This window comes from Trichechus manatus, unplaced genomic scaffold (genome assembly GCF_000243295.1).
Source record: "Trichechus manatus latirostris isolate Lorelei unplaced genomic scaffold, TriManLat1.0 scaffold00162, whole genome shotgun sequence".
NCBI classification, from domain to species: domain Eukaryota; kingdom Metazoa; phylum Chordata; class Mammalia; order Sirenia; family Trichechidae; genus Trichechus; species Trichechus manatus.
This window is the reverse complement of record NW_004444098.1, coordinates 1,351,957-1,371,659: the sequence shown is the minus strand read 5'-3', so window position 1 is coordinate 1,371,659 and position 19,703 is coordinate 1,351,957. Positions and strand designations below refer to the sequence as shown.

Sequence of the window (19,703 nt, the reverse complement as noted above, 5' to 3'; positions counted from 1 at the left end):
CATCAAGGACATCATACATGAAGAAAGCAAGAGGTCATTAAAAAGACAGGAAAGGAAGAAAAGACCAAAATGGATGTCAGAAGAGACTTCGAAACTTGGTCTTGAACGTAAAGCGAAAGGACGAAATGGTGAAGTAAAAGAGCCAATCAGAAGATTTCAAAGGGAGGCTGGAGAAGACAGAGTAAACTATTATAATGAAATGTCCGAAGATCTGTAGTTAGAAAACCAAAAGGGTAGCACACGCTCGACATTTCTCAGGCTGAAAGAACTGAAGAAAAAAATTTACGCCTCGAGTTGCAATACTGGGGTATTCTACAGGGAAGTATTGAACGATGCAGGAAGCATCAAAAGATGAAAGGAATACACAGAGTCACTGTACTGAAAAGAATTGGTCAGCATTCAACCATTTCAGAAGGTAGTATATGATCAAGAACCAATGATACTGAAGGAAGAAGTCTAAGCTGCACTGAAGGCACTGTTGAAAAACAAGGCTCCAGGAATTGACGGAATACCAGTTGAGATGTTTTCAATGAACAGATGTAGCGTTGGAGATGCTCACTCATCTATGCAAAAAATTTGGACGACATCTACCTGGCCAGCCAACTGGAAGAGATCCACATTTGTGCCCATTTCAAAGAAAGATGATCCAACAGAACACGGAAATTATCAAATAACTACGACTGCTAACCAAAAGGTTGGCAGTTCGAATCCACCCGCGGCTCCTTGGACACTATGGAGCAGTTCTGCTCTGTCCTATAGGGTTGCTATGTGTCAGAATCAACTTGATGGCAGTGGGGATTATTAATATCACACACAAGTAAAATTATGCTGAAAATCATTCAAAAGTGGTTGCAGCAGTACATGAACAGGGAACTGCCAGAAATTCAAGCCAGATTCAGAAGAGGACGTGGAATGAGGAATATCATTGCTGATGTCCGATGGATCGTGACTGAAAGCAGAGAATACCAGAAAGATGTTTACCTGTGTTTTATTGATTATGCAAAGGCATTTGACTGTGTGGATTATAACAAATCATGGATAATGTTGTGAAGAATGGGAATCACAGAACACTTAATCATGCTCATGAGGAACCTGTACACAGACCAAGAGGCAGTTAGTTGTTCAGGCAGAACAAGGGGATACTGTGTGGTTTAAAGCCAGGAAAGGTATGCATCAGGGTTGTATCCTTTCACCATACTTTTCAGTCTGCATGCTGAGCAGATAATCCAAGAAGCTGGACTGTATGAAGAAGAACACGGTATCAAGATTGGAGGAAGACTCATTAACACCCTGCCATATGCAGATGATACAACCTTGCTTGCTGAAAGTGAGGAGGACTTGAAGCACTTACTGATGAAGATCAAAGACTACAGCCTTCAGTATGGATTACTTTTCAATATAAAGAAAACAATCCTCACAACTGGACTAATAAGCAACATCATGATAAACGGAGAAAAGATTGAAGGTGTCAAGGATTTCATTTTACTTGGACCCATGATCAATGCCCATGGAAGCAGCAGTCAAGAACTCAAACGATGTATTGCATTGGGCAAATCTGCAAAAGACCTCTTTAAAGTCTTAAAAAGCAAAGATGTCACTTTGAGGGCTAAGGTGTGCCTGACCCAAGCCATAGTATTTTCAATCACCTCATATGCATGTCAAAGCTGGACAGTGAATAAGGAACACCAAAGAAGAATTGACGCCTTTGAATTATAGTGTTGGCGAAGAATATTGGACTGCCAGAAGGAAAACAAATCTGTCTTGGAAGAAGTACAGCTGGAATACTCCTTGGAAGCGAGCATGGTGAGACTTCATCTCACGTACTTTGGACACGTTATCAGGAGGGACCAGTCCCTGCAAAAGTAGAGGGTCAACAAAATAGAGGAAGACCCTTAATGAGATGGATTGATAACAGTGGCTGCAGCGATGGGTTCAAGCATAACAAAGATTACAAGGATGGCGCAGGACGCAGCAGTGTTTCGTTCTGTTATATGTAGGGTCGCTATGAGCCAGATCCGACTCAATGGCGCCTAACAACAACAACAATTTGTTAAGAGTTATTAAGAGGTAAGTTGATGAAACATACATTTCTTTAACAGACAAAACCATGACGCTGAATTTCTTTGTATGGCACAGAAGTAGAGAGCTTCTGAAGTTCTTGAGAAATAACAAGGAGGTTAAGTAAAACTTTATGTAAGCTAATCTGTATTCCCTTAAAACCAGTCACTTGCTCATCCCAACACTTTACTCAGCGATAGTTAGTCTTTCAAAATAATGGCCTAGGCGCGCGCGCGCGTGTGTGTGTGTGCGCGCGTGTCTGTCTTCAGATACCTTATGAGTATACATCCTTAGCTTCTTCCTATAATGTGGATTTACTAAAGGGCTGGTTTTCTGAAAACTCCAGATTACTTGAGGGTTCAGTTATCTAAGGGCTGTTTTTGAAAGCATCCAATTGTGTTGTCATAAGCACAATTATTACATGTCCCTGGGCATATTTTCCTTACCTTGAATGCTCAGTTTGCCCTCTCTTTCATTCTGTTTTTTGTTCCCTTCATCTTTCCCTCTCTCTCCCCTTCTCCTTCCTCCCCTTCCCCACCCCCCCGTCCTCTGTCCCTTTCTACCCCCTGCTTTTCTCCTGCCTGTCCCCCATCTCCCACAGTTCCCCACTCCAGTCCTCTCCCTCTCTCTCCCCCCCCCTTCCATTTTCATTATTACCCGTCTAGGGAGAATGCTTACCAGTAACCATTTCATGTGTAAGCATATCTTCTATTAATAACAATAATTAATATTTTAATATAAATGAAGATTGCTGATTGCAAAGATCTGCAACCCTGAAAGCTATCAAAGAACAATCGGCTTTATATTTCTTGGTAATGGGGGCTGTCTTGTTTGTGGTATCCCTCGTAGTAGTACTAGTAGTGATAGTAATAATGATAATAGTAACAATATGGATATTTTATTCTTATTATGGCTGACATTTATTGGCTATTTGCCACATGTCAGGGTTTGTTCTGCATAAGTGGTTCTCAGAGTGTGGTCCATTGACCCTTGGGGATTCCCAAGACTCTTTGAGGAGTCTGTAAGGTCAAAACTATTTTCATAATAATAGTAAGATGTCATTTGCCTTTTTCACTGTGTTGACATTTGCACTGATAATGCGAAAACAGTGGTGTGTAAGACTGCCGGCTCCTTAGCCGCAATCAAGGCAACAAGGCTAGTAGTCATTGTATTCTTTGCTGTGAGTACTCACAGTGTATGTGTGGGAGAGGGAGAAGGGGGCAGTTTTATTTTAGAATGTCCCTAATGAAGTCATAAAGGACTGGTTTTTCTGAACACATTAAAAATTATTTTATTAAATCTCGATCCTTGAGCGCACGTCCTTTTAACGGTGTGACCAGATCGGGAGTATACATAAAGCAGTTCCACATACTAAACAGGTTTGAGTTGCCATCTGAACTAGTCACTTTTCATAGACCATCATTTTTGTTTGGAAGAACAACTGGCAGATAAACTATGGCTATTCAGACGTGGGTGTTTGGCAGAAATCTTGAAAATGGATGAAGCCAGCCTGTAATTTCAAGGAAAAAACACCTGACTGGCTGTTGGTCCAGTAGAGAGTGCTATCCAGTGGGCAAAACAGATAGCTCTTCTTCAAGGGGCAGGAACTCCCAGGGGCCATCTATAATTAGAGAAAATAGTGCTTTGAACAACGATGAATTTTAGAATAGCAGAGCTGAACAACATTTTCCAAGATTGACCTGCTACAGAACCACTCATTTTACAGATTGGAAAAATAGAGCATAGATACTGAGCCATATCCTAGGTAATACTCTGCAAATGCGTGATTTATGGGCTACTCTTATATTTCATGGTATTTGAAATTTCTAAATATTTTTCATGTATATTTTTTCATCTGATCGTCAACAACTCTGTATATATAAAGCAGCTTAAAGATAAGGAAATTGAGACTCATAAAGAAGACAATTCTCTGAATGCACTTTATATTTTCCTGCCCTTTCAGCTATTATCTCTGAGGACCTGAAATAAGGCAATGCAAATAGAAAAGAGATAGAATGTATGAAACTTGGTGTCTTCGTTACTGTCTTAGGCTGGTCTCTGTAAAGAAGCAAAACCAGTGAAGCAAATATATATAGATAGATAGTTACACACATTTACAGCAGCAAATATATATATATATATATATAAAGATTTTATGTCAAGGAAATGGCTCATGTGGTTGTGGAGGCTGGCAAGTCCCAAATCTGTGAGTCAGGCGTCGGGCTGGAGACTTCTCCTGACTCCCGTAGTTGCAGGGCCTGACAAATCCCAACTCGGCAGGTCAGACAACAGGCACCTGGCCCCGGGGGCTGTGGCGGCTGGAGAAAGAGGTCAAGCGGAGAATTGCTGCTGGCACACAGGGCTGCAGAAGCTGGCGAATGAGGTCAGATGGCAGGCTGCTGGCTCACAGGGCTGGGGAAGTGCTGAATCGGATCATCAAACGACTGTATACTGAATTGAGAGAGAAGGACTGGTGAGCTGATGACAAGCCGCGCAAAGGATCCAGAGCGAAACACGAGTAAGACTATGACTTGAGTAAGGCTGTGACTTAAATCATGCCCTTTAGTAAGGGTGTGATTCAAGATACATCCCACACTAATCCTGCCTCCTTAACATACAGAAGTTTAGGGTTTAGAAAACACAATTACACAGTACAACAAAATGGAGGACAGTTACACAATACTGGGAATCATGACCTAGCCAAGTTGACATGTAACATTAACCATCACAGTTACCTAATGCTGCTGTAACAAAAATCCCACAAGTGGGTGGCTTTAAAGAGCATGAATTTATTGTCTCATAATTTTGGAGACTAGACGTCCAAATTCTGGACATCGGCTCTAGGGGAGGGTCCTTTCTTTTCAGTAACCCCCGTAGTTCCTTGGCATTCCTTGGCTTCCAGATACATCTGTCTCCATCGTCTGTCTTTCCCGTGTGTGTGTGTCTGTTTCTCTTCTCTTTTTGTAACATACCCCACTCTGGTATGGCCTCACTAACATGACAAAAGAAAATCCTATTTTTAATCAGGATCATATTTACAGGTACAGGGGTTAAGACTTCAACACACATTTTGGGGAGAGGGCATAATTCAGTCCATAACACTTGGCAGCTAACTAGATAGCAAAACAGTGAAAGATATGGAGGAGCCAGGGGATTTCCTGAATGGTACCCTGGGAGGGTACTATTAATTGAGAAAAGAAAAACAGAAAAGGAATAGATTCAGTCAACAAATGTTTACTGAATGCCTTTTCATTGGCACAATTGCAGTCTGCTTTGGAGGATTCTTACGATGTGGACTCTATGCCTTTGGAGATTATTTGGGAAGATATGGCATGTATGCCAGTAATGATGCTACAAGAGAAAACGTGATAAATGCCTTAGGAAAGGCTCGGTTCAAGTCCTGTAGCTGTTAGAGGTGGGAAGGAATTCTGGGTTCAGGGAAAATTTTTATAGAAGAGGAAGTGTTTGAAAGGGGTTTTGCAAAATGGTGAAATTTGAATGTGCAGATGACTATGAGGAGACCAGGAGAGTTCAGTTAAAGAAAAAAGTATGAGAACACAGTGTGGAAGGAATAATATCAGAGCCAGAGGCTGCTAAGAATATAGCATGTATGTAGGCAAATAATGAGAAATTATTACTATTGGAAATAGTTATTCCAATAAATTATTGGAAATGTTGGCCACAGAGCCTGAAAATACTAAATACTGTAATGCTGCATACATAGCCAGTTTTCCAATTTTTTTGGTTCACTTTTTGAAATGATACTTGCCAAACAAATGTCCTTTTAAATACAACCTAGTCCTTTCTTTGCAGATAAAATTTCTTCATTTTTGATTGATTAGAGTAAAGATTTCAAATTCAGATAAAATAATTTATCTTCTCAGGTGTTGGTTTATAGCTTTAGAGAACAATTGTGCCAAATATTTTATCATGATTTTACTTTTTTGAATCTGCAGTGGCTTATTTAAACCTGTAGTCTTTAGATAACTTTGTTCTCTTTACACTCAGAAATTCTGTCTATCCTTTAAACTGCATTTTCATCTGAACTTCATCTTTTTGTCTATCCTCAAATAGCTTAGTTTTGTCTTTGGGATGTTTCTTCTCCTTTGGCATTAGTGTTTGTTATTATTCATTACATAATTAATTTGACTGGATATTTATTATTGTTTTTCCCTAGATAAGTCAGATAAATATGATCCACGTGATGTTGAAAGACTACAGCAAGATGATAACTGGGTTGAAAGTTACTTATCTTGGAGACACGATGTCATAGATGAAACACTGAAGATGCTTGATGAGAGTTTTCAGTGGAGGAAAGAATTTGCTGTCAATGGTAAGCTATTCAGTTTAACTGTGACAGTATAATATCTCCTGCCTAAGTGTTACTGTTTTATCTTCATCTTTTATATTGATCTAAGTGTCTATTTGCAGATCTACTTGGCAGTCATTGTAAACACCAGAACGTAATTTTTCATAAAGCTCAAATAATAATTTCAAAGGAGCTTCTTTTTAGTCTTACATTCATAAGGAAATCACATCACCAGGGAGCAGAGCAGAGTCTCCTAATCTGTGCTTGGATAGTTCAGAACCATTAAACAATAGCAAAACAGTATCTTTGTGGAATCGGCCCCTGACTCATGGTGCCCCCATACACAGTGGAACAAAATGCTGCTCAGTCCTGTGCTATCCCCATGATCGGCTGCAGATCAGACCATCGTGAGCCGTGGAGTTTTCATTGGCTGATTTTCAGAAGTAGATTGCCAGGCATTTCTTCCTAGTCTGTCTTAGTCTGGAAGCTCCACTGGAATCTGTTTGCATCATAGCACATGCAAGCCTTCGCTGTCAGACTAGTGGTGGCTGCACTTGAGGTGCATTGGCCAGAAATCAAACCTGGGTCTCCTGCATGGAATGCGAGAATTCTACGAGTGAACCATCATGCCCCCATAGGACTAAAGATAAGGAGATACTATTTTCCTATTTTTCTTAGTTGTTGCCTTATGTCTTTCTCTATTCCCAGATTGCCTTGTGCTGATAGGTGCTCCATATGTAATTGCTAAATGAATGAGGGTCCCAAAGAAGTAAGCTTATCCTCAAGGATGCCTATGGCAACCTTCTCTTAACTTCTTAATTTCCAGCCTACCACTAGATTGAAATATTTCTCAAGTTTCATCAGGGCTTAATTAGTGATCCTTAGCCACCTCTTTGTTTGATCTCATTACTTGTCAAAAACAGGAGTTTTAAATCTTAGAAGAAGTTTTATGATAGCCTTCAAGTATAAGAGAACTCTTAACAGGAAAAGGTTACCTGTTACCTCGCTAGTCCTAAAATTTTAATGAGAAGAAGCTGTGTTAACTACTGATGTACATTATGTATACGGAAGGATCCTCTGCCCTTGCGATTATAAACTCTGGACTGATTGAGTCTGGTGACTTAATACAAAACAGTCAACAAATAAATCTACAACAGAAACTTTCCCCATGAGACGGGGAGTATTTAAGAAATAATTTGATTAGAAATGTAAACACTGTAGGCAATTCTAAAAAACGGTGAAGTATTTGTTAATCAAGCAAAGAAGTAGAAATCTGACATTCCTAAATCATTTAAGTACTGAATAAACCCTTAAACACCACAATAATTGTTTTCTTACATAGTTGCTAGTTTCTGTTAGCAGACAATGGAAATATGATAAAAGAGGGGTGAGAAAAGAAAAAGACATTTTTTAAAGTTCTTGAGGAACTATCAGTGAAGGAAACCAAAGCCTTAGCATTTTAGCATTTGCTGACTAGCTGTATGTTGGTCCTCGACCTCATTCCAGACTAGGCAGGCCCTTTCTTGTTCTTTCTGCTAAAGGATCTAGTATTTTTCTTGAATTATTTTCCACTTGCCCCAAGGTTATAAAATGTCTTAGATTCTACTGGATGTTGAACTTTCTAAAAACAAATACTATTTTTTACTAGAGAAAACACCATGTTGTCCTCCCTCCCCCATTAATTCTGAGACTGTAATATGGACATTTACTGGCATGTTATAAGTTGAACAGTGATAATGATATTTGTAAGTCATTGCATGAAACACAACCAAGGTTTGATTATTGAAATGTATCCACATAAAATAATGGCCGACATGGTAAGGGACATGGATTTTTTTCCATTTCTTTTACTTATGCCTTTATGTAGTTTGTTTATGTAGTAAAGACCATTTCTTATCGCCAAGGTTCTTTTCAGATGTTTAAATAAGCTTTTGCTTTTTTATATCAAAACTACTATACAGTCGGCCCTTTGTATCCATGGGTTCCGCATCTGTGGATTCAACCCACTGCCGATTGAAAATATTTGGGGAAAAAAGTTCCAAAAAGCAAAACTTGGATTTGCCATGCACCAAGCACTGAATCCAAGCAAGTAAAGTAACGTGTCGGCACACCCTGCTGTAGCCTCCTGCCGTTTCACAGATCTTCAGTCTTGTTCACCTCATGTCTTGTCATTATTCCCTAAACAATACAGTATGATGACTATTTACATAGCATTTGCATTGTATTAGGTATTATAAGTAATCTAGAGGTGATTTAAAGTATATGGGAGGACATGCATAGGTTACATGCAAATACTGCGCCATTTGATATAAGCGACTTGAACATCCTGGGATTTTGGTACCTGCTGGGGCTCCTGGAACCAATCCTCCGTGGATACCGAGGGACGACTGTATAACCTTGCCTTACTATTGTGAATTTTCTTTTTAAGCCCCTAAATTACAATTACTGATCAGAGTTTATCACTTTTTAGACCTGAGTGAGTCCTCCATTCCCAGAAGGTTATTAGAAATTGGTGGTATTTATCTCCATGGTTATGACAAAGAAGGGAACAAATTGTGTAAGTATGTTTAATTTATGTACTGGCTTTTCAAGAGTCTCAGATGTCGTTATCTAGCTCAACTGGATTAATAATAAGCAGAATTGTCTTTCTCCAAATGCAGTGCACATCAAGTTTCCTACAATTGGGAATAGTTAGAGCCGTCTTGACCAAATACCAATTTTTAGTAGTTGTATGTACTGTTTACATTACAACAAAGAAGGCAGTAAAGGCAAATGCTACATCCTATAGCACAGCCAAAATAATTAAATTTGGAATTATTATCTTCCTTCTAATTTGACTGATGTTAAAATGCAACCCAGTATTTTTATGGCAAATCTTTTGGACAGTTGCTAAATGGAGTTTTTCCTTTGTAAGTTTCCCAGTCTTCTCCCCTTAGCTTTTTCCTAAATTGATATATTAGTGAGAGGAACAGTAACACTCATCTCTGTTGGTCAGATAACTCCCTTGTTACCCTTCTGTGGTCCCTTGCCCAAAATCCAGCTTGGTTTTGTCTGAAGGACTTGGCAGAGAGTTAGAGCCCCACGCTGAAGAAATGTTCTGACAAGTTACTTTTGTACACATTCTGCACTCTTCTTGCTTGCCCTCTATGTAGCATGTGAGCTGTTCTGTTATGACAATAAATCTTTGTATTTTCCTTTTATCACTGGCTCCTCCTTCTCAATCTTCTTTTCTCTTTCCTCATATTCCACCTGTGCCTTAAACATGTGTTTCCCAGGGTTCATTCATTTCCTTGGCCTCTTTTATTTTCCAGTTGGCACAGTCTCCTTGGGTGATGCACAGTGATGACCCCACACTACCTCCAGGCCATGTAGACACATCCAGCTGTCCAGTGACTACCAGCCTCCTTCTACACAACATATGTCGAACATCCGCATACCAACACCGGGCCCCTCTCTGCAGTTCCCAGCTCAGGCCCACAGTAGATAGATACCAGAGGCTCATTGTTGGCTCTTCCCTCTAATATAGCCTAATTTAGCCCCTTCTCTATTTTTACCAGCCACTTCCTAAGTTCAGTCCCTAGTCTCCTCACAACCGCCTGTCCCCACCCCTTCTCAGCTAATGGACTGTTGAGTTTCTTTCTAAGCCTCTTCCAAACTACCCTCTAAGCCACTGCCGGAGAGGTCTTTTAAAAATACTTACCCAGTCATGCCACCGCACAGCCTAAAATCATTAAGTGTCATTGCATCTCTTTTAGGAAAATCAAAATCCCTCAGCATTTCATTGAGAGTCCTTCAAGCCCGGCCCTTTCTCTCTATTTAGTGTCTCCTCTCACCACTCTTCCTATTCGGTCTTAGCAGCCACCACACTGGACTGTTTGCCGTTCTCTGCCCATAGGCACGACCCCCCGCTCATGCCTCCCTCCTGCTTATGTTCTGTGCCTTTTCACCGGGTGGAGCATTATTTCTAGTGCTTGATGGAAACAATGGTTTTCTTGTTCAATAAGCAGAATAAAGAGTACTTTTAGGTTATTAGCAAATACTGTTTGCTCCACTGTGTTTTCTTTTTCCCTTACTTACTAGTAATACTTGTATATTTCCAATGGAAAAAAAATAGTTTACCTTTTGACTATTCTTTAAGGTTCCCATGTGCCCACCATTTCTGATTTAAAAGAAGGAAGAGATGTTTTTAATCTGAGAAGTAAAATGAATTATAAATGAAGAAAAATGTCAAAGGAAAGGAATTGTATATATATGTGTATACGTATAAGGAGCCCTGGTGGTGCAGTGGTTAAGCAGCTGCAACCAAAAGGTCGATGGCTTGAACCCACTAACCTCTCTGTGGGAGAAAGATGTGGCAGTCTGCTTCTGTAAAGATTACAGCCTTGGAAACACTATGGGGCAGTTCTACTCTGTCCTATAGGGTTGCTATGAGTCTGAATCAACTCGAGAGCAACAGGTTTGGTTTTTTGGTTTGGGGTGTGTGTGCCAAAAGGCCACATCCCTGAAAGCCCTATGGTACAGAGTAGTCTGCACACACGGGGTCACCATGAGTCAGAATCGACTCGACGGCATCTAACAACAACGTGTGTGTGTGTGTGTGTATAATTTTCTTATTCTTATCTTTTATTTTTATCTTTTTGTTCTGCTTAAAGTCTGGATCAGGGTGAAATATCATATAAAAGACAGCAAAACTGCATTGGACAAAAAGAAGCTTATAGCATTTTGGTTGGAACGTTATGCTAAAAGAGAAAACGGGAAACCTATTACAGTGATGTTTGATCTGTCGGAAACTGGAATAAATAACATAGTAAGCATTTTTCATTGACATCATAATTGTAATTCTAAATCATTGTTTATTATGGCTTCCTCCTCCTCTCCTCATCCTCCCTTTCACCCCCGAACCAAATATTGCTATAAAATTGAGATAACTAACTTGTACTGGGGATTGATTTTTTTTTTCCCCTGAATTGTAATTAAAGTTAAACATGGAATAAGGTTTCAAAGAATGAAATGTGCTTCAGTATTTGGCATTGAAGTTGTAGATTTCCTAGACATGCTCCTGGTCTGATTACACAGGATATAGAGGGAGAAGCTGGCAGGATAGTGAGTAGATGATCACAGAAAACTTTGGTAGCAAAGCTAATATCCTACAGCCCCTGAATGCTCAGTAAATGTTGAGTAAATTAACGCGTGATCTAGATTGTTTACTTATATTCATTCCATATTTTACAGTTGCAGGGTGTCCACATGAGTCGTACAGTTGCAAGATGCTCATATGAGTTTTACCCATACAGAACTTTGTGATTTTGTTAGTTACTTTTTGTTTGTTTGGATTTGTTTATTTGTTTGTTTGTTTGGTTTAGTTAACTTGAAGCCAGCTTTTCTTCAGGTGACTTTGCCAAGCTGAATCGACTTGACGGCAGCAGGTTTACCAGTCTTTAATTGGGCCCTTGGGACCTTATTAAGGTCCTTGGGTGGTGCACTAGGTTTGCACTTGGCTACTAACCTAAAGGTTGGCGGTTCGCACCCACTAAGGGGCACTGTGACAGAAAGGCCTGGCGATCTGCTTCCATAAAAATTACAGCCAAGAAAATCCTATGGAGGAGTTCTACCCTGTAAACACATGGGTTGCCTGCCACGAGTCGGCATCGACTCAGTGGCAACGGGTTTTTGGTCTGGTGACCTTAGTGATATCTACAACCCTTCCAGCAGCAACTGAGGTCATTTGGCACATTTTTTATAGCTGTCATCTCTTAAATTTTAACTTTGGCTAATTCTGGTAGGAGAGAAGTAGGCAGTCACAGACTTGCTAAGGGCAGTGTTGATAACGTTTTGAAAATCCATTTGGCAAAGTATGTTAAGAACCTTAAGGTGTGCATATCCATACTCTTTGCCTGGTAACTAACTTCTGCAAATCTATCCTAAAGAAATAGTCCTGAGTACAGAAAAAGCATTGTGTGCACCGAAATATTTTTTCAGAATGTCATTTAAAATGGGAAAAAATTAGAAAAAATGTAAATGTTCAACACAGTGAAATGGTAAATTATGGTATATCTAATAGATGGAATGAAGGAGCCCTGGTGGTGCAGTGGTTAAAGTGCTCAGCTGGCAACCAAAAGGTTGACAATTCGAACCCACCAGCCGCTCTGGGGGAGAAAGATGTGGCAGTCTGCTTCCATAAAGATTACAGCCTTGGAAACCCTATGGGGCACTTCTGCTCTGCCCTGTAGGGTCTCTATGAGTCAGAATTGACTCGACGGTGGTAGGTTTGGTTTTGGAATCGATGGAATATGTGTAGTTAAGTAAAATGTTGTTTAAATTTGTAATAATAATAGAAAGTACCTTTTTAAAAATGAAAAAAAGCTACAAGATTATATCTTAGTGATACTTAGCCCAAAAAAGGGAAACCTCAGGTATTTTAAAAAACAAAAAAACTAGAGAGAAAGGTTAACCAGAATCTTTTCGGGTACTGAAACCACAGGTTTTTTGTTGTTCATCTTTCTATTTCCCTTTAAGAGTCCTAGGCCCTGAATTTTTTAAACCTAGTTTCTGTTTCAGCAAGTTTTAGATAACAGAGTAAATCACTTTACACCCAAAATCAAAATGCCTAGATAAATAAATATTGGTGTAGAAAGGTATACATTTCCATAAAAAGAAATCATGATTGTTATCTTTGGGTATGATCATTTTCTAAGTATTAACCAGAATCATGAAACTAAATGTTAGTGTTAATTATTGTCAAATATAGGGGCAGAGAATCAACTTGAGCTTTCTGATTTTTTTAAGCTACTTAAATATATCTTTAATTTGTAAATAAGATTTATTTGCATTGTTGTTGTTAGTTGCATTACTAGCTATTTAAATCATTATTGATGTTGTAAAATACTTGAATGTTACTGGTTTTTTTAATATTATTTATTTTTATATAGAACCCTATCATGATTCACAAAGGATTTCAGTCTGCTTATGAAGATATATACAGGATTTTAAGGCCATAAATTTTTTACAAAAACATGTTAGAATTGAGTCACCAATTTGGCTTTAAGCTTTTCAGCTGCCTGCCTGGGGAAAAGGCAATCATTTAAAATTACTCAGTGGTCATACTGTAAAACCAGAGTTTTAGGAGAAGCACATCTATTCCTAATACTTAAACCAGAGAGAAGTGTCTTTCATGGGTTCTCAAAGAGAGCACATTTTATAAGCAAATGAATAATGTCCTCAAAAACACATCCTTCCAGAATGTAGAGCCATAGGCTTCAATGAGCTGTTGTATGCAGTAACCGCTAACATTTGTACACCCGTGACATCCTATCAACTTCACTTGAATTAGCAGTAACTGGAGATTATATGGGAGCCCTGGTTGCACAGTGGTTAAGAGCTCAGCTGCTAACCGAAAGGTCGGCAGTACGAATCTACCAGCTACTCCTTGGAACCCCTATGGGACAGTTCTACTCTGTCCTATAGGGTCGCTATGAGTCGGAATCGGCTTGACATTAACAGGTTTGTGAGTGTGTGTGTGTGTGTGTTTTGTTTTTTGTTTTTTTTTTTTTTTTTTTTGAGATTCTATGAGCACAGATATTCCATGTAATAAAAGATGCGAACAAGGATATTGGACAAAGAGTTTTTAGGCATAGTGTCTGGGAACCACAGTTTATAAACTGGGTAACCCAAATTTTTGTATACCTCTAGTTATTTTCAGATATTTTCTTTGACTGTTACTTAACTACAATTTATTGAACTCTGTGGACAGTGGAAATAATGATTAGTTATAAAGGTGTAATTATATACTAAGATTTATCCCATATAATAAGTACTTCAAATAGCTAAGGACACTTCCTTTCAGTTTACTGCAGTTAAAGATGCTGCAACTCACAACGTTAGGGATGACTTCATTGGTTCACATCTCTAGAACAACCCAACTCTCACTAATAGTGATGGATCTGAGTTTGCTTGGTTCTATCTGTCATCCCACAGTCTTTATCAGATGGCTGATCAGGATTAGTGAATCAGCCTGTGTCCATGGAATAAAAGGAAATGAAACAATCCACCTGAAAATAACCCTAAGAAGCTGATTTCACGTTGCTTTGGTCGCCATGAGTCGGAATCAACTTGGCAGCGCACGACAAACAAACAAAAAATGCTCAGAGCAGTAGAACTACCTAGACAGCTATGTTTATAATGTCTCCCAGAAATTGGAATAGACAAACAACACTTGCATGAATATAAACTAGAAAACTAATTCTAGTCCCTACACAAAGAAGTTTGGGAAGCCAGGAGTGGAGTAGATACACCAGGTAGTCAGCCAGTGTGATCATGTTAACGGTTGTGTACAAGATTAATAAAATATATTTTATTGACACTATTATGAGGTTTAAAAATTAAGTTTAAAAAGTAAATATATCAGCCTTTATATCCATATGTATTATCATTCCAAGTAGTTTGCTTTATACTTGTTTTCAGTAATTCTTTAATTGCTCAATAGATTTTTGGAATTTCTCTTTGGGGATTGCTGTTAGATTCATTTTATAACGCCACATTGCCTTAGTTACCTGAAGCACGTGACTGGTTTGAGGTAACGTGAATGATGTTAAAGTATCAACAAGCATCTGAGTTCTTTAGCTCAGTTTTTGGGGATTTTTATAGTAGCTTGGTGACTTAAAGTCTTAATCTGTAAGAATATAAATATATAGGAGCTGATTTTTTGAAATATTTCATAATTGTCGCATTTGGATTTAATAATTTATCACCTTTATAAAATGTGCTATTTAAAGTTCTCTAATGTGGGCAGTCTTAAAAATTTTAATGTATAATCTTTATTTTAGGACATGGACTTTGTACGCTTTATCATCAACTGCTTTAAGGTTTATTATCCTAAATACCTCTGTAAGTAACTTACTTCTTTATAAAAATATAACATATAGAAACTATAGACAATGTCTGAAAATTATGGAGCCTTATATTGTTACAGACTTTTCATACCTGAAACATTGTTTTCTGATGAAGTGTTTTAAATGTGTTCATATGAGTCTAAGTGTAATTCCTCATAGGTACAGGGAAAGAAAAATTCTTCATAAATAATCATTATCCTTTACAGCTAATTTTAAGAGTGTAAGTTCTAAACTGTACATATGGTGTACTATATAACTCACACACAGACACACACCACACGGACATAAAAGCATACATGTTCAGGATTACCCTGTTTTACTAATTTAGAAACTTATTTATTTAAATGAGATTTATGATGTGGAACTTCTTGGGTACAGGAACAGATAAGCAGTATTGATAAAGTACGTTGCATGAGACACTGTTACTAATTGCTATTTTAAAAGGTGCCATTAAGAAAACAGTTGGCTAGAAGGCACTACATTTGAATCTGGCATTTGAAGTTCAGTTTTTGGTGTTTTGTCTTGTTTTGTTTTGTTTTGTTTTGTTTTGTTTTGTTTTGTTAATTGTGAGTCTCATTAATTACCTGAATGAAGATCTCCTAAACATGATATATTCATTTTTTATTTGTTGGATTTATATGATGATTATTCCCCCGAGAAATGACTGTACCACCCTATATAGATGGTCACATATATTTAACCACAGTGGGTTGAAAGGGAAAGGACAGGAGAGAAACTGCAGACATCAGAAAATGGAAAAGTTGCAGGTTCACGCGAGCAATCCCCTGGCAAATACCACAATTAGAGTCTTTTGGGACTCATGACCCTGTGATGACACTAGAGCATAAAATCCCCCAGTCATCTTACTTTGGGCATGCTGTTGCATTATTAATATTAATGTGAAGTGAGGAGCCGACCAAAAGCATGCCCTGTACTCACATCTCTTCAGAGAGTATAGGTGAATATTTTTAGGTAAAGAGAATGGCCAAGCTAACTGGCATCCAGTCTGGGGAACCTGTAGAATCTGCTGTTCCTTATGAGTTCTTCCTTTGTCTGATGTACCCAGATTCATTCAGGCATGCTGAGCAGTACCAGTTAGTGGTCAGTAGGAAATCACTTCTCCATATTATTAGCCTTATTGTTTTTCTTCTTTACAAAATGAAAATATCGATTGTTTATTGAAATATCTAAAGGAGTTTGGGATGAACCACTTATAAATAGTATAAATATCATTATAGAACACATCCAAGATCCTTTGAGAAAACTATTAGTAAATTCATGGGGTATATAGAAAATAAATTGGAATGCTGTTAATTTCAATTGTTGGTATTGTTAGGTGCTGTTGGGTTGGTTCTGACTCATAGCAACCCTGTGTACAACAGAATGAAACGCTGCCCGGTCCTGCACTACCTTCACAATCATTGTTATGCTTGAGCCCATTGTTGCAGCCACTGTGTCAGTCCATCTCATTGAGGGTCTTCCTCTTTTTCTCCGATGCATGATGTCCTTCTCCAGGGACTGTTCCCTCCTAATAACATGCCCAAAGTAGGTGAGACAAAATCTTGCCATCCTTGCTTCTAAGGAGCATTCTGTCTGCACTTCTTCCAAGACAGATTAATTCTTTCTTCTGGCAGTCTGGTATATTCAGTATTCTTCGCCAGCACCATAATTTTAGTTAACTAGAAATAATATATATATCCCCCCTACATAATGTAGTTTAGCAGACAGAAGAATCTTAAATTGATTGTGCTTCAAAATCTGTCATGAAATATAAATATTATGCCTTAAAATCTTGAGCCCAGATCTTTTTCAGCATACCTCAGGTGAAGACTGAGATATTAAGCCCCAGGGTACCTCTTTGCAGATAATGTGTTCATTACACATACTTTACTTTTCTACATTAATATAAACACTCTAGGAGGTTCACTGCTCAGAGAAGAATAAAATTACAGTTTGATTCATCTGCAATAGAAGAATGAATTGGATATCACAGATCTTTGTGGTTTCTTGTTCTTTCTCACAGTTGTTAACAGGGCTGTTTAATATCTTCATCTCAGTATACAAATAATACTTCTGTATACTTTGGAATTATTGGCTTCCTAGAGCTCATAATATTAAGAAAAGTAAAAATAATTTTTGTTCCTTAAAACATGAGTCATTTATTAAAAAGGGAGGGGGGCAACTGTGAGAGTGGTTTAACAGTTATCTCTAGAAAATTATAATTGAAGCCATAAATTAGCCTCGGAAATCATTGTTAACATTTGCTGGTCTTCAGCAGTAACATGACATGCCACATCCAAAGACTCCGCTTGCCCTCTCAACTCTTCCTTCATACTTTTCTGCAAACGAAAGCAGTATATTTGACAGACTGTCAAAGGACAGTGATAGTATTCATTTTCCACAAGCAGTCATCCTGGGTGGGCCCCTGACTATTCTGAGGTGTTCTGTCCTAGCACCATTCATGCTTTACTGAATTAGAATTCAGTCAACCAGCTTTATTTTTAGTTACATCTAGGTGTCCATTTTTTCTAGGCCAGGGATAAGTAATATGACTATAGAGGTACTACGTCACATCCAGTGAATTTTCTTTTTTTTGTCTTTCAGCAAAGTTGGTAATCTTTGATATGCCTTGGATAATGAATGGTGAGTTTATTGTTTATACTTTCCTAAAATGAAGTGTTTGTTTTTGTTTTTTCTTTGCTAATCTAGCCATATTTCTGTAGTTTTTTAAAAAAGCTTATATTGTACTTGGCATGCACTCATGGAGTCTGGAGCTAGAACACCCATAGGCTGTTCCTAAAAAACTTGGCTAACATTCTCTCCCCAGGCTCAGGGGGTGCCCACTAGTGTTCTCTAACAACAGCCTCAAAATATACAACCAATCAGGTAAAACTATGATAAGAAGCCTCAGTTGTCACCCACAATTAGGATATGTGATAGAACACAGGCGCTGGCTAGATTTTTCTCATGGGCTTCAGATGTTGAGGTGGCAGGTTAGATGAATCTGAAATTTACCCCAAATTACTGTAGTCACATGATCCTTATGACAGTCGTGATATATTTTCTAATTTAAAAAAAGAAAATGTCATTGAAACACACTATTTACCAACTTTAAAGTGATTGTAAGTGTAATGGTACATTCAGAATGGGCATTTTCATTTTTGCTTGCACAAGTCAAAATTATTAAATAGAAAAACAATAGAATCAACAAAACTAAACGTTGGCTCTTTGAAAAGATCAGCAAAATTGACACACACTTAGCTAAACTGACCAAGAGAAAAAAGAAGACTCAAATTACTAAAATCAGGAATGAAAAAAAGGACATCACTACCTTCTTTATTTTACAGAAATAAAAAGGATTATAGGGGAATACTGTGAACAGTTGTACACCAACAAATTAGATAACCTAGATGAAACGGGCACCTTTTTAGGAACACACAAACTACCAAAAGATGACTTACGAAAAAATAGAAAATCTCAACAGACTATAACAAAGATATCGAATCAGTAATAAAAAAATTCCAACAAAGAAAAGTCTTGGACCAGACTGCTTCACTGGTGAATTCTTCCAAATGTTTAGACAATTAACACCAATCCTCAAACTCTTCCAAAAAATAGAAGAGGAGGGAATACTTCCTGATTCATTCTGTGACACCACAATTATACCAATATCAAAGCCAGACACAGACATCACAAGAAAAGTAAAAGATCAGTATCCCTCATAAATATATATGCAAAAAGTCCTCAACAAGTTCCGGCAAAATGGCGCTCTAGGCAGAAGCACCATGCCGTCCCTTCACAGCAAAGATCCGAAAAACTAAGCTGAACAGAGAATACAACAATCCTGAAACCCTAAAACGTCAAATGAAGAGGTAAAGAACTCAGCCAAGCACCAACTGGAGTGAGAAAACTGACTGAGAACGGAGAGCAAGGAGACATTCATGCAGAGATACCCTACCAGCTAACGCAGCACGGATCTGCCATCTTGAACTCCTCTCAGAGACCAGCAAAAGGCATATGAGAAAGCAGCCTCACAGAGCTTCCAGTGGGAGACAAAACAACTGGTAATTGGCAATATACGCTTTCCCACCCCCCACCCTTCTTCACCCCGACTCGGCCTCCTCTGCTTCCCGCAGGCACAGTCTCTTGACCGGGAAACAGCGGCTGCTTGGATTCCACACACCTGAATAGGTGGCTCTCTGAGTGCCATTTGTTGGCTGCTGGTGTTGCTTTTTTTCCACTTCTTTTTATTTCTTCTTTGCCTCTCCCCACCTCCCCCTCCTTTCGCTCAAGTAGCTCGCTCCGTGCGCCATCTTCTTCCTGAGGGGCTGCAGAGCTCTGGTAATTTGTGATATACGCTTTCCCACTCTCTACCCTTCTTCACCCACACTCGGCCCCCTTTGCTTCCCACAGACACAGTCTCTTGTCCAGAAACAACAGCCCGCACT

The 19,703-nt window shown here is 38.6% G+C and overlaps 1 protein-coding gene across 2 annotated transcripts in view; it reads left to right on the top strand.

Moving 5' to 3' along the window:
• The window catches only part of MOSPD2 (motile sperm domain containing 2), a 56,407-nt gene that overhangs the window by 8,818 nt on the left and 27,886 nt on the right, over positions 1-19,703 (top strand). For both annotated transcript variants that reach the window (XM_004386333.2, XM_023740689.1), the window contains exons 3-7: positions 6,236-6,391; positions 8,838-8,924; positions 11,020-11,174; positions 15,190-15,250; positions 17,860-17,898. In XM_004386333.2, coding sequence (XP_004386390.2) covers positions 6,236-6,391; positions 8,838-8,924; positions 11,020-11,174; positions 15,190-15,250; positions 17,860-17,898 — 498 coding nt within the window. The remainder of the gene's footprint in view (positions 1-6,235; positions 6,392-8,837; positions 8,925-11,019; positions 11,175-15,189; positions 15,251-17,859; positions 17,899-19,703) is intronic.